Source organism: Ammospiza caudacuta, chromosome 3 (genome assembly GCF_027887145.1).
Source record: "Ammospiza caudacuta isolate bAmmCau1 chromosome 3, bAmmCau1.pri, whole genome shotgun sequence".
Lineage (NCBI taxonomy): Eukaryota > Metazoa > Chordata > Aves > Passeriformes > Passerellidae > Ammospiza > Ammospiza caudacuta.
The window spans coordinates 5,774,799-5,790,276 of record NC_080595.1 but is presented as its reverse complement, the minus strand read 5'-3'; the positions used below and the strand labels follow the sequence as shown (position 1 = coordinate 5,790,276).

At 41.3% G+C, this 15,478-nt stretch overlaps 1 protein-coding gene across 1 annotated transcript in view; it reads right to left on the bottom strand.

Moving 5' to 3' along the window:
• TTBK1 (tau tubulin kinase 1) overlaps positions 1-15,478 on the bottom strand; it is a 93,972-nt gene that overhangs the window by 30,091 nt on the left and 48,403 nt on the right. Inside the window, exons 7-11 of the mRNA XM_058802758.1 lie at positions 12,471-12,536; positions 10,982-11,074; positions 10,171-10,296; positions 4,122-4,276; positions 3,197-3,416 (exon numbers count right to left, since the gene is read on the bottom strand). Of these exons, the coding sequence (XP_058658741.1) occupies positions 3,197-3,416; positions 4,122-4,276; positions 10,171-10,296; positions 10,982-11,074; positions 12,471-12,536 (660 nt within the window). The remainder of the gene's footprint in view (positions 1-3,196; positions 3,417-4,121; positions 4,277-10,170; positions 10,297-10,981; positions 11,075-12,470; positions 12,537-15,478) is intronic.

Sequence of the window (15,478 nt, the reverse complement as noted above, 5' to 3'; positions counted from 1 at the left end):
ACAGAACCAAGGTCATGCAGGGAGCTGAACACATTCATGGACATTCTATCATTCCATATTTCCTCTTTCATATTGCCTTATTAAATTTTATTTTTTTTTTAATTTAGCAGCAAACAGAGGAGCAAAAGTAGGTGACCAACACAGCTGCCCTCTGCCTTCCACAGTGCTGATTTTCCTTGGAAAAGAGGGGCAAAAAGCACAGCAGCAGCACAGGATTTGCATTCAACACTGCTGTCATGCAGCATCAGCTGCTGCACACTGCCTGTGTGTGGGGATCTGTATGGAGAATGCCCACCCTTCCCTGCCCTTCTTCCCCTTGTCCCCCATTAATGCCAGAGGGTCTAAGCACAACAGCATCTCAGGAAAGCGCTGCTGATCCAGACAGCTGCCTTGTGCATGCAATGTGTACATGGCAAGTCAGCCAGTGCCCATAAATTAGCAGACCTAAACCACCCAAGCTGGAGTTGGAATGCATAACTAAAGAGCTTTTGCAGCTAAGGAGAGTGGAGGAGAACTTTCAAGCATTAGAGGAAAAGCAGAATAGATGGTAATGATTTAATCTGTAGTCCAGTCATGGCCAGAAGAAGGTTAGCAACAAAGGTCAAATGTGTTTGTGAAGGGAGCAAAGTGCTGATGTAACTGTTGGGTAGCACCAGCTTGGTAAGATTCACGAGCAGAGAACTGGGGGATGGTGTGGGAGAACAGCGACTCCCACTGTTAAGGACAGTAGTTCTGTCCTTAACACAGAAATGGGAGAAGTGGGACAGGAGGAGATCTGAACTGTCTGCACAGAGAAGTAAGGATCACCTTAGACAGTTATTAGGGAGAAAAAACATGGCAAGCTCCACTCGTCCTAAATACAAAGAGCAAGACAGGGAGAGCCAGTTAATCCTAGTGCTACAAGACTGAAAGATGAAGGATGCTGTGAAATAGAAGGGTGTTTAAACACACCAGTGCCCTTGTGGTTCTGGTGCCTCAGATTACAAGCAGAGGTAGAGCTGTGTCCTTAGGTATCAAATTGGAAGCATCATGTTTTTCTCCACATAGTGACTGCTACTTAAATAAAAACCAATCCTCTCTCAGAGAACAGTCAGACTGAAGACAGTAAGTCTAGCAAAGCAAAAGGACAGGCAAGAGTCAAACTAAAGATAACAACCCTCAAAGAAAGGACTTCAGCTCTGGAGAGCTTGCTGCCCTGGGCTGTGCTGCACAGCCTGCTGTGTAGCTACAGAACCTGTCAGGGCTGAAGTGCTCCCTGCCATGCTGAGAAACTCCCAAAGCTCCTCTGGCAGCAGCTTGACAACAAATAGCCTGGCACAAGAGTCACCTGGCTGTGCTGTGGAGCTTCTAGAAACCTCCCCTGCCTTGAGCTGCTGCTATGACAGGACTTGTGAATGAGGTACCTAAGAGAGAACACACAGCTAGCATGCAGAAAGGACTCCCCTGTGCAAAGTCTGACTGAAGAGCATCAAAGCACCTGGTGGTAGAAATGCAAAGAAAAACACACAGAAGTTGCTACGATTGTTCTGTAATATTCTTTTTTTTTTTTTTTTAATATATGTTGTGTGAACAGAACTGTCCCTCTCCATCAGGCTTTTCTCATTTCATATACCTTCAAATGAAAACTTCTGGGAATGCAGAGTTACCAGTGAGAGATGAAGAAGTAATTTGAACTTCATTCATAATTTCTCAGTGTTGGGGAACGTCCCTGCTAATGTTTCATACAGATAACACATTGATCTGCATTATTTGCACTGGAGAATTTTAAGTAAATTAGATTATTTCTTGTCCATGCATTTCTAAGAAGACTAAGGACAGTGGAGATACCCATATTGCTGAAATAAGGACTAACTTTGTACTAGTAGAGACTGAAGAGAATTCTGGTCAGCCTCAGAAGACTAACACACTTAACATGCCAGTTTACAAATGTCCATTAAAAACAGGTTTGTGATGTGAATCTGATAGGCCCTGACAACATTTAAAGTCTGATGAACATTTCTCTGCTAACAGACTGTATGTATCTGATGACCTGCCACTAATACTAATTTACTTGCAGTATGTAAATTTACCTTATTAATAAACTAACTGTCAGATTCTAATACTTGACATTTATCATGGAATCAACCTTCACTGGGGATGCCTCCAAGAAATTAGGTAACATTTACAAGAAAGGACTGAGAAACACCTTAGAGATTATGAGGAAAATTAATTGAAGTATACATTTTATGTGAGCTAAAAAGTTTAGTATGATCTTGGAATGCAGAAACACCTTAGAGATTATGAGGAAAATCAATTGAAGTATACATTTTATGTAAGCTAAAAAAGCTTAATATGATCTTGGAATGCAGAAATATAAGAATATTAAGTAATGGTTCCTCTTACTCTTCATAGGGGGGAAACCATTGTTAGATGCTCCCTATAGATTTTCCTACCCTTAAAAAAGAAAGTTAAAAAAAGGAAGAGAAAAATGAGTGATGATTCAAGGTACAGAAAAATACAGCTTATGAAGACATCTCTGATTACATTTATTTACCCAAGAGTGTCACCCTGATTTTTTAAGCCTTCTGGTGTTTACATTCTTGTAAAAAACTTTCTCACACACTTTCTGTAAATAATTTACTGTTTTGCATTCTTTTATAGAAGAAGCAAAATTTGATAGACTGTTGGTTTGTCCAGTGTTATTAGAAAAGTAGCACTTTCACCCTCCAATCCACTGTCACTTTTAAAAATCTATAAATGTTAGAGTCAGAAAATAAACTTCCTTTTTTCACCTTAAGAACCTTAAGCAGCACGTGTGCATTGTGTTGTTTCGTGTCCTATAGTAACACAAGAGCTTGGGACAAAATAAAATTTTGGTTTTTAATTTCCATGCCTGAGACATTTCTGATATTATATCAGCTATGCAAGGACTAGAATTTCCTTGCTTGAAGTATCAAAATCCTAGATAATGACATGATGGTAAAAAAGATTCACTTTAGCATTACTGGCCCCCAAAATCTCACTTGCATAAAGACCTAAATTAATCCCAATGGCTTTTACTCTGTGAAAAAATTCCCCTTGCCACAGGAGAATTCTTCAATGCTTTTTGTGCCTACTACATAAGATGCTACATCAGTGGATCTGAGTGGCCTCTGGCAATGTATGAAACCATTGCCCTACATCCAAGAGTCACAGGAGACAAGGAAAAGTTCTTTACTTTGCTGATGCTGATCCTGAGTTTGTTGCGATTCACGTCTGTCTCTTCCCAAACTTCCCCCTCGTTAAAAGCCGTGTTCGGAGCCGGCCCAAGGCCTTCCACGGGCCGGCCTGACAGGATGGGAGGAGCGTTCTCTTGGTCACTCAAATGTTCCCCCTGCAGGACATCCTCGGTGTTCTCACGGAGCAGGTCCCCGGGCACCGGAGTGACATTAACCACCCTGTAAAAGAGACAAAAAGAAAGGTAAAATTATCAGTATATACAGAAGGTAGCTATTGCATCACCCCATAGGAATTCCTCAGCAGATTTTGGGGTAAAACAGGCAGTCCCAGATGTGACATCCTGAATCAGAACAGGAGGATTCCGTGCAATGAAAATTACAAAGACAGTAGGATGGATCAGTGAAAGCATCTTGGGACCCTTGATAAAACTGAAAACTTCTTCACAAGTGCCCATCACACCATATTGAGCTGTGAAGAAACCTCTCCTTTTGCACGAACAAATGATGCTTACTAGGCCCTATAGATTTTATCTTCCATAACATTACTAGGGATTACTGTTATCCCCTAATGTCAGCCCCAAAAAAGCACCGAGACAGACCAGTGAACCAGTTCTAATCCAGCCTTTTCTATTTGGACTCCTCTGTACCTCTGAGCATCAGTCTCTGTGTACCTTTGTTCACATGAAACACACTGTGAACAGGCTGAGGAGCTGTGTTGGAGGGGTGAGCGGAGCATGCACTCAGCTGTGCTCAGCACTCAGCTCACCATCCACCACCACAGACATAAATTAGTATCAAAAAAGATAGATCAAGTGGTGCCCTCTATGCTGTTCCAACTTCCCAGAATCATAATGGCCTTGAAATCTTTAAAAAAAGAACTGAGCTTGCTGTCCACTGTCTGACTGGTACAACTACAACACTCACCCAAACATGGCTGCTGTTTGCCTGGTGTTCTGCTGTGGTGGAGTTGAGGTGCTAGTGGACAACAAGATGTCTGTACCAGCCTTCTCCCAGTCAAAGGCTTCATTCTCAGTGATGCCCCTTTCCTTCATGCTGTTCTCGAAAACCGACATGATTAGCTGCAATAGATTTGCAAGAACAATTTCTGGTAAGTAGGTGTGAGAGTGGCTCTCACCAAAAATCTGAAGTATGTGCATGAGGACCAAGTGCATCCAGTTTGCCTATGAAAAGTGCTAAAAATGAAAGGAAAACTTATGAAATTGCAACAGTTGGTTTTGGCTTCATAAGTAAGATTTCTTCAAACCTACAAAAGAAAAGCATGCAGCATTTTGACACTGATTCAATGAAACCCTGCAGTTAGCTTGTTACTCCAACTCTAAATCCATAACTTCAATTCAGCTTTCCTCTAGGTTAGACAGTACATTATGCAGAACAGTACATTTGATATGCAGAGTTCAAGGGCTGCCAGAAGACATAAACAGAACAGGAAAAGGCAGCCCTAGGATGCAGACTCATTGCAGTGTCTGGCTGAAATATGGCTTAGTCAGGAGCCCTACGTTGTGTTTAATGTGCACAATGTGGCCTGACACACTTGGCTGCCTAAGAAAATAAAGCTCTAAAAAGGATGATACAATTTTCTTTATAAGATGGCAGGTATAAATGCTCATGGCTGATGTGCTCCATGCTTGTTCCTTTTCTAAGAACTGGTATCCTCTAGGAGAGAATGAAATTACTGTCAGTAGTTCTCAATGCACCAATGCATTAGCAGAGAAATCTGATGTTGTGCTGTCAAAAGGAGACTGGATGCTCTAGGCTAAGAGAGCTGTGAGGTCCTACATTTCTAATAAAATTATTTAGCTAAATAATGCAGAACTGACAGGATTCAGCCTGACAGTTTCCCTCTACAGGGAGAGACAATGTGGTGGCAAAAACATTCAGCTTATGGTGTAGAATCAACACTAAGTTATGAATAAAATTTATCATGAGCAAACATCCTATTTGCAACTATATTCCAGTTCTGTTTATCAGCATGATCAGAAGGACAGGAAAGCCTGCCATTTCCCACTACCTTCCACCAAACTGCAGAAAAATGCCTATTTGCAGCTTTCAGATGAGCCAACTTTTTCCTCCTTTCTGTGACCCAAAACCTTAGAATCAGGTGCACACTCCTGTGGTAATACTACATTTGATTAACAGAATTTCCAGAGTTGGGTGTCAATCAGACCAAGGCACAGGAAATTCTTAGGATTGTATTTGTTTTCTGACTGCTACTTTGGAAATGATTACTGTCGAGTATCTTTTAGTAATTATTATCCTCACAAACTCAAAAGATGCCTTGCAAGAGCTCCCCACATTTGTAGACAGATGCCTCTATAAAAGCCATACTGGCTTCTGTTCATTAGATCACCCTCACCCATCTGCCCACTAATGCCAGTCTTACCACAGCTTTGGATTCTTTGTGATGGACATGTCAGTGTCAGGGAGTGGTATCTTGTGAAGCTATTTAAAAATTGGTACTGCTTCTGCCACCTTCCATTCCTTTGACACTGAAGCAGTCTGAAGTAAGAAACCACATGATAAAATTAGATGTTCAGCTGCCTTATTCTTAGCACCCCTTTAAGGACTCACTCAGTTGAAACAACTTTTGTTACTTTCTGCTATAACTTATTCTGTAACTCTTGCACTTGACTTTGCAGGCCATTAGGGATTTTACAGCCCTTTACTGTACTCCCTGTAGGATCCTTTTCCATGGCTGAAGGGTACAGGTATCTTCACCTGCCATTATTCTAAAGGTATTTAATGGACTTACTGAGTCTTCTCAGCTTTCTCTGAAACCTTTATACTTCTGATGAAAGGTCAAAGCTTTACAAGGAGAGAAGTGGAGTGGAAAACTGCACAGAACAGTCCCAGCAACAGCCACTGCTCCTGGAAAGCCATACAAAAAAGTCACTGGATCCTGTCCAGGGATCCTCTGCCTACAGACAGAATATTAAGAATCAGAAAAGTTTCCATGGTCACTGCAGGCCTCCCAAGTTGAATTTCCTTCTGCTGGACAAGACAATGTGCAATTTCAACTCTGAGTATCAAACCTACTAGTTTTGATAAAGGCTTCTTTTGATAAAGAAGAGGTCCAGTATGTTTCTCTATTAAAGATGCAACTGTCCATGAGGACATAAAGCTTAATTGCACATTATGTAGCAGCATGCCATGTTTTGGGCTGATGGCCCAGAGAATGAGAGGGAAGCAGCCAATGGGGCACAAATTACCCACTAAGCTGTCATGATACATCTTGTCTAAATGGCTTCTCCTGGCCAAGGCTCAGGAAAGGAATCACAATCAATCCTGAAATATCACATACAAAATGTACCAAACCAGTTATGGATTGTCCAGGCACTCAAGCCTTGAATTCTTTGGGGTTTATTTAAGAAGATGCAATCTTTCAGCAGAAACTTTGGGCACAACAAATTGCTCTTGATCAAGTTTCTAATCTGCACTGTGATCTGCAACACACTATTTAAGAATAAATATCAGGCACACCTCTTTAGTGGCAGACGTCCCCTTTTGATAAGGGAATGCTCCTGATTTGTGTTTGTAAGCCCTACAAGAATTTCTAGGGGGAAAACATTAGGACTATGATGGAAGATATCTAGTAACTTGGAACAGAGTTCATTTTATTCCCAATAGCTGGTGCAGTGCTGTGCTTTGCATTTAGGATGAGAGCAGTGTTGATAACACACTGATGCTGTTGCTCAGTTGTGCCTACCCTCATTCAAGGAGTTTTCAGTGTCCCATCCTCTGCTGGTGGAGAGCTGCACAAGGAGCTGAGAGGGAGCACAGCTGGGACAGCTGTGACCCAAACTGGCCAAAGGGATATTCCATACCACAGAGTGTCATGCCCAGTATATAAACTGGGGAAGTGGGCTGGAAGGGACCAGTTGCTGCCTGGGCACTGGCTGGGCATCAGGCAATTTATTTTGCATCACTTGATTTTCTATTATTCTTATATTTTTCTTTTTTCTTAATTACAATTTTGATTATTATATTCTATTTGTTTCAACTATTGCATGGTCCTTGTCTGAACCTGTGGTTTTTTCTTTTTTTTCTTTTTTTTCTTTTTGTTTCTTTTTTTTCTTTTTTTTTTTTTCTGATTCTCCTCCCCATCCCACTGTGCAGGGTAGACAGCTGCCAGCTGGAGCTGAACCACCACACTTGGTCAGCATGAGAGAACTCAAACCAGCACTGGTTGTTCACAGGGAGTCTCTCCCAATTGCTCTGACAATATTTGGTACTGACTGAATCTAAAGGAAGATGTCCATATAGGAAACTCACCTTTCCACACCTGCTCAGGATGTGTACAGGACAGCCTTTATCTCAGACAACAACAGCTGATGTGATCATTTCTCCTCGACTGAAATGCAATTCACAATGCCCTAGCTGAGGGAACAGGATGGATTCCCAGGCAAAGGCACTTGTCTTTGCTCTTTAAAGTTCTGTAATCTTCCAGGGGAAAAGGTCACTATTACTTTTCTGATACTCATTGCAAAAATATCTTTGGAGAGAAAAGCCAGACACACCTGAAACTGCTCTTCTACCAGCTGGACTTATATGCAAGTGTAGTACAAAATGTTTTCTACTACATCCTATCTGCACTTTTCCAGGGAAGAGGCATGCCTCTTGCTGTCAAATGAGTCAGAAAAACCCAAAATGCTGCTCTAACACTCACATCCTCCTGCTGTGAAAGTGCTGAAAGTTTGATCCTAACCATGAACCAACGCTGACAGCCATCCATTAAAGGGACAGACCTGACACCTGAGGACATGAGCCCAAGAAGTACAAAAACACAGGCTATAAGTTCCATCACCTGACAGCTCAAGTCTGTTTTATTCTACCATCATTTTCCTTTCCCCTGCTTAGGCAAACTTGTGTCATCTATCCATCAGAGAGTAGTGATCTCTGGTCACACTTAGTGTCCTGTTACAGCCTGGTATGTGTCTCTTGGAGACATCATCTCACAGACTCAAAGCTGTAATTAAATTGCCACTCAGCATGACATGTGCTTAGGAGAATCTAAAACTTCAAATTCAATTCAGATTTTTAAATAAGCCATGACTTTATATATTTGTAAACACACTTTCCCAATTTCCTTCATTTCTCTGTCGGTCTGATACTGGTGACAAATTCAAATGGCCTTTGGTATAGTTCTTAATATTTCAGAGTGATACATCCAGATAAATCAACACATAGACATCTCAGAAGCTGAGATGCTTGGAGAATTTGCTGTCTGGAATAGGTCTCCAAGTCAAGCTAGAAGTGGCAAGCATAGATGCCAGACTTTTGTGGGGAGTTCCCTTTTGGAGGCTTCTTGCCCAAGCTGCACCTGCAAGAAACTGAAGGCAAAAAGGCAATTCACAGCTTCAGTCAAATGCCCTACTGTGAAAGAGCTGTTTGTGTTTGGTACACACTGAATTCTGTCTGGAAACATCTCCTTCCATTTCAGTCTCAAGGATGGCTTTTTGGTACCATTAGGACACAATTATTTTAAGCTGGAATGGAATATAGGAGCATGTAGGTTCAAAGGCAGCTTTGGAAATCTCTAATCCAAACATCTGCTCGAAGCAGAGCTAATTAAAAGGCAGATCATATTTGTCATTCAGCCAATCTTTGGAAATTCCCAAGGATGGGAATTCCACAGCTTTTCTAAGTACCTGTTTTGTATATAAGAACCCACACTCTACATTTTCCACCCCCTGCTGGATTCAGTCACAATTTCCCTTGCTGCCTCTATTCTCCCCACAACTGTCCCTTGAGGCAGTGAAAGAGCAATCAGAACCCCTCTTTGACTTCTCTACTCCAGGATAAACAAATCCAGCTCCCTCTGCATCTCATCAGTCCACTTCCATCCCTCTGCAGCTCTCCCTCTTAGTGGCAAATGTTATTTTCCCACTGCACTATGTAGAAAGCATTTGCCTTCTCCTTTTAATTTTTAAAAAATGTGTGGTTGCTATGTTACAACATGTACATGGCTAAACCACAAAGGCACTGTTGGAGAGGGTTTGTTGGAACACCCTCCTACCACTTTCCCACTCATTTGATGCACTATCAACAGGACCAGGCACTCAGATAAGACTGCACAGATCTGCTTATAAAATGTTGTTTCCATCACTATCTTTAATGTACAGAGAAAACCACTGTGATTAAAAAAAAAGCAACACAGAATCAAGTTGCTTCAGTTGTGTTGTGTTAGTCTGAGTTACTCACATATAGGCTGACAGCAAACACTGAATGGGAGAAAAACCCTATGTTAGAATATTAAAGAAAGAGATAATAATGGCCAAGACCTATATAAGTCTTCAAGAAATCAAAGGGGTTGGTGTACACCTACTGCTGTCTAAGAGCTGTAGGCTCTTAGACCTTGGCATGCTGTGCCAAAATTGTGCCACATTTGGAGTACCTCAAAATTTCTGCGTCTTAATGAAAGCCAAAGGTACTGTGTTGTTTGGGAGGAACTATCTGGTGTGGAGTTCAGGATTATTTTAGACAGGGTGGTGGAAGGAGATGAAGGAACTCTTGAGGTTTTGAAGAACTGTACAGTCCAGCCTCTTTTTCCTGATTCTAGGAAAGGTATTGGGCACACAGGACAGAGAGTACTTTAGACCTGATTAACACAAGAGATCTGATAATCAGGATGCCTTGTCAAGAACAGAGCTTTGAATATTGAATCAAGACTGGCTGACAGGAAAGGAGATTGAATCAACTTCTACAAGCAAGAAATGTTGCAAAATGTGTGATGATTAACCCAATCATTGTAGTAAAAAATTACCAGCCTTCCTAGAACAGTATATAAGCATAAGTAGTCCACAATAAATTTGGATTCTGATCACCACTCAGTCTTGCCCATCTCTCTCACTCACCAATACTCAGACAGATATAAACACATTCATGGAAATGTTAAAAAATCTAAATGCCAATCCATAGTGCCATGCATCACAAAGTAACAAAGACAGGCTCCCACCTGATAGTCTGGCTTGGTGAAGTAGTCTAGGCTTGCAATGTGATCCAGGAAAAGGTGGAACTCTGAAGGCATGTGTTTTAGCAGCATTCGGTGTTCGTACTTTTCTTTTATCATGCCAACCTGCTCCTGGAAAAAAACCAATACAAACAAACAAACAAAAACATTTCAGAGCCAAGAATCTCCTCCATTGCTTCACATTTATCATTCCTGGAACACAGGCTCTTCCTAGACCCAGCACAGTGTCTACACACTCCTCCTGTTGGCTGTTCAAGGCACAAGGAGCTTGAGCACTGCAGGCAGAGGTCAAAGGGGAATCCTGAGTCAGAAGCTTGCTGCACAGGTGACCTATTTCTTTCCAGGAATTTTATTCTTAAGCACAAAGTACTTCCAAGACAACATGAACACTTAGCTTTATTCTGTTCAACTTTCTAATTTCAAATCCCATTTGGCTTGTTTGGCACAAAAAGGCGTTTCCCTCCTGTCTTTCTAAAGGCTCTTTTTATTTGTCAAAAGGACAGCTCAGTCTTTGCACTTGTATTGTTTACTTTGCAAGAAAAAAGTAAAAACCATGTGATCAAATATGATTAACAATACTCATAAAAAAAAGTCTGATTGCTCAAAATAAGAGAAGCCCACCCTGTGTATCAGAACACACAAAAGCAGGTTAGCAGCTTACAGCAAGACCTGATGAGAAGGAGATTCTGGCTTAACTCCAGAAAAAAAGCTGCACTGAGCTGCAGGAGGAATAATAAAGAGTCATAATAATGAAAATGTAGCACCCTCTTTTAAGCACAGACACCAGTTTTCCTACCTTATCTTTAATCTTTCTCCATGGAAGCTGACCAACAGCAAACTCCACCAACATGTAAAAGAGGGACCACAGATCATCGTGTCTGCCCATCTCCTGCAGAAAAGAGAGACCAAGACTGAGGAGCAAAGTTCCCCATGGCTGAGGGCTCCAGGTGTACTCTCCAGATGAGCCACCTCATTTTAAAGGGCAGGAAGAGAAGTCATACTTCACAGTCAATGATTAAAAAAGCCAAATTAAAGGCTAAAGATACATATTTACTAATGCAATAACCTAGATTAAGAAAAACCCCAAACTGTATATACAATACATTTTTATTATTATTTTTAAGCCTAAATATAATCCAAATCCTCTCAAGAGTTTTTTGCAGAAGACTCACCATCATGAACCACAACAATTTACAGATTTATAACATTTCCGCATACAACTCTCCTCCTGGGTTAGTGAATGGGAAATGGAAACATGGGGATAAAGGCTGAAATTGTCAAAGCACATGAACTCATTTTTGGTGCTCAACTTCCAATGTCTAGGATATGATTTCTCAAAATAGCCTGCATTATACAGCAATTTTTGTGTCTAAATATACATTCAGCTGATGCCAGCTACAGCTGGGCCTACTCAGCTCTTGCAAAAATTATACCTCAGGTTTCTCAGTGTCTCTCAAGAAACAGAAAGAATCCATGATGGCATTCAGCTGCCCTCCCCACATCTCAATTCCCACCTTTTGTAGACAATAACTTGCTCCTTCCCTAAAAAACCCTGACATTTCTTTGTATGTCACAGATCATCCTACAATGCAGAACTTAGAACCACAGAAGATGCTGAGTTGGAAGTGATCCATCAGGACCATCAGTCCAACTCCTGGCCCTGTGCAGGACACCCCAAGAATCACACCCTGTGCCTGAGAGTATTGTCCAAAATTACTGTTTATTGTCTGCAAATGAACCCTAGTGAAATAGGAGAGAGGAGTATTTTGAGAAGAATGTTAGATGAGCCTCTAGAAGCATTTATAATGAAACAGGCCAGACACTATCTAAATAATGGTTCTTTTCAGGAAAAAAACCACTAGCCTTCACCAGGTAGCTCTTCTCCTGATGGTATGATGGGAATATTTAAAATTACAGATCAAGAATGGATTTGGGGACCGGGCACTTGGTAATTCCTGGCCAAGTTCTGCTAGAAACTAGCAGCAAGCAGCCTGGAACTTAACCAGATTTCCCCTTCAGTGTGGCTTACTCTTGCCCTCAAAAAGTGTCTGGTAATGCAATAATTACAATTTTAAAGTCTGCCAACTATAGAGGACCCACTAAGGGAAGCATAATTTTGATTTTACAGTCAACACCCTTATCTACCCAATGGAAATCTCCTGAAATACTAACTTCCACAGATAACAAAACAGAACTCTCACCCTCTTGCTCCTTTTACTTCTGAAAACAGGTCTCAGAGGGGGAATTATCTTACTGCTAACTCCTTGTAGCTCCAAAACACTCACCCTGTTTTTGTGTGCATTCACGGAGGCATAGCGGACGGTTCCTCGGAAACCGGCAACGTTGCGAGGCTGGAGGGAGGCAAGAGAAATATCTCAGGAACAGAGTGGATGACTGCATCCCCTGTGCAGCCAACTGCTGAGAACTCCTTGTCTAAATTGCTATTTGGGATGCACCCAAGGAATAGGAAGCTCTTAGTGCCTTCTTGTGCTCTAGCAGCTACACAGAGAGCGCTCTCTCCGATTCTGCGTATCGAGGAAAGCTCGCCCTGCAGAGAAGGCAAGGTGGTTACAGTGCTGTGTTAGAACAGTAACAGTCCAGGCATAGAGAGAAGAACATTAACCAGGGTCAGATTTTGCTTTTTAAACTGCAGGTCAAGGGAAAAGCTAGTAAAGAAGTGCAAAACTGAGTCATGAGTAACATGAGCTAAGCAGAGCCTGAGGATGGCCTGGTCAGGATGGAAATGAGGATCACCTACTCTGACAGATGACCACTGCTGTAAGCATCTTCTGGAAGACTTCAACAAATTCTCTGACTTTCAGAGTTCTTGCTTTTTTCCAGATTCTTCCCAGTGTATCCTATCTTTATTTTCTCTTTCCCTGATTCTCTATTTCATGTCCTGGGGAACTAAAGGCTTGATACAGTGGGTGTGGAAAGGCAGTCCTCCTGTGACTTATTTGTCCCATCTGGAGGCTTTCTCTGCTTTGGGGGCTGAGCAACTGTTCCAACTCTTTCTACTGCTGCCTCCACAAGAACATTAGACCATGTGAGTTCACTTTTGCAGATGTCATTCTGAAAAAACTTGCATTTAAATAACGACATCCACCAAATTCTCTTAGTTGAACTAGAAGCACCAGAGTTAACGAGACTTAACAGCAGTGGTTTCAAAATTCTTGCAGTAAACCAGGTTCAGACTTCTCCATCATAAGGCTTGAGCAAAGAGGTGAACATATTCAAAATGAATTTCCTACTCCAAATTAAACATATTAATAACAAGTTAATTGAGTAACTTGTCCCACAGAGGTCAGTGGATTCAGGTTTGTTCTTTCAGCTGTGCCTGTACTTCCAAAACCAGGCCTAAAACTCTGTACTTTTATTCTAGGGCACCCTTCTGTCACTTTAAATATGTACAATTCAGTTGCTTCCTTCGGGGTACAGGAAGTTGCTCTGAATTTCAATATTCTCAGAAAGAATAAAATTTCAAATTTTTTTTAACAAGTTCACCAACACCATGTAACATACCCACACCTGTACAGCTCTTAAGTTATAATGACTCTGAGCAAAAAAAAAGCTCTATTTTACAACTTTTGTGCTAATCAAATACTCCCCAAAGAGACCCCATCTGCATCTCCCATGCACTTAATCCAGCATTTAATCTTGCACTACAGCAGCTTGAGCTATAAAACACTTATTTAGCAGCAGGTAATAGTAGAGATATTATATTTGTGATCATGTACCTCATTGCTCTCAGAACTATGCAATTCAGGACAAACAACTGCAAAATAGAATTCCACAGGATTCACTGATGTGAGTTCCTGAAAAGCAGAATATTGGCCACTGGAATATAGCCATCACCATAAATTTGCTCTACACTTTCAAAAGAAAGAAAATATTCCTCTTTTCCATTATGAATGGAAGATTGTGTGTTTGGGTACTTTTCATGAGCCATAAGGGTATATTGTGACCAATTCTAACATGTAACCTGTAATGTTTTCAGAACAAAAATTATTCAATTTTTGCAGTCCATGCAAGTGCTGAACCGAGTACCACGTGTGCTGGCTTCAGTATGTCAGCAATGCCTCTAAAAATTGTTTTAGATCAATACTTACTATTCCTGGCAGACAGGCTATCTGTGCAGTCTTTATTTAGATCTGTTCTGAAACCAATGCCAGGCAGTTTGCAAGCACTGGTAGCAAACCTCTCAGAAGCAAAGCAAAGCAAATCCCAGCTTTTGGTGCAGGTCTTTAACCTTGCATGTGTCCCAACATGACCCTGCTGCTCCCCAGCAGTCCCACACCTGAACCCAGAGGGTTTTTCCTCCTCTCCTCTCTCTCGTGGGACCTCAGGGAAGGGAGAGCACTGCAATTGGCAAAACTTTGCAGTTGCTTTGACAGGACCTTTAGAGTCCTTTGAACAAAGCAGGCAGACGCTAACTGTGTAACACTGTCTTTTGCTCATAAAGGTTGCACCTCTTTTAACCATGTCTGCCTGTCCTGCCAGTCACAAGGAATTGTCACTGCAATCCAGCATTTCCCAGGCTGTAGAGATTCCTTGTTTTCCATTCAAACAAACAACTCTTCCCTGAGCATTTGTTGTGGCACATGCTGCAGACCCAACTATTATTGACTTTTCTTCTGAATTCATAAACATTGATTTTCCAGATGATTTCTTTACACACTTCATTTCTTCCAGTTAATAAACTTCATCCCACCACTGCACTGGTCAGCAGTGGGAAGGAGCCTGGATACAGCATCCTTTTTGTCCAGACCAGTCCACAGTTGAAACAGAATTGAAATTGCAACACTCAGGAGCTTCAGACTATGGAGTCATATATAATCCAAGTGATTTGAATCCCCAAAAGTATGAATATATAATAAGCTAGCAAGTTGAAATACAATTTTAAACCATAAGTGATTCTTTTTTTACACATCAGTGTTACTATAAAAAATGTTATAAAGCAAATCTCTTCTCTCACTGAGATTGTGTGTACCACAAAGCTAAAGTACTTTACTACACAGTGCTGCACTGTGTAAGAAACTTGGTTTAAAATGAGTTTTAGCTTGGGACAATGTGTTAGATCACCACCAAAGAGCAAAATCTACACTCTGTGTGTTCCTTTCACTGCATTAGCAATGCAGACCACCTCACAGACAGAGACAGAAGTAGGTAACAAAATCCTGTATGAAGTGGAAGTGTTTTCCAAACTGTGCTGTTATACACCCATCATTCTCCAGGTTAAACACTCAGGATCATTTGTACTTCAAGTGCCAACAGTGTCCCCCTCATGATTCAC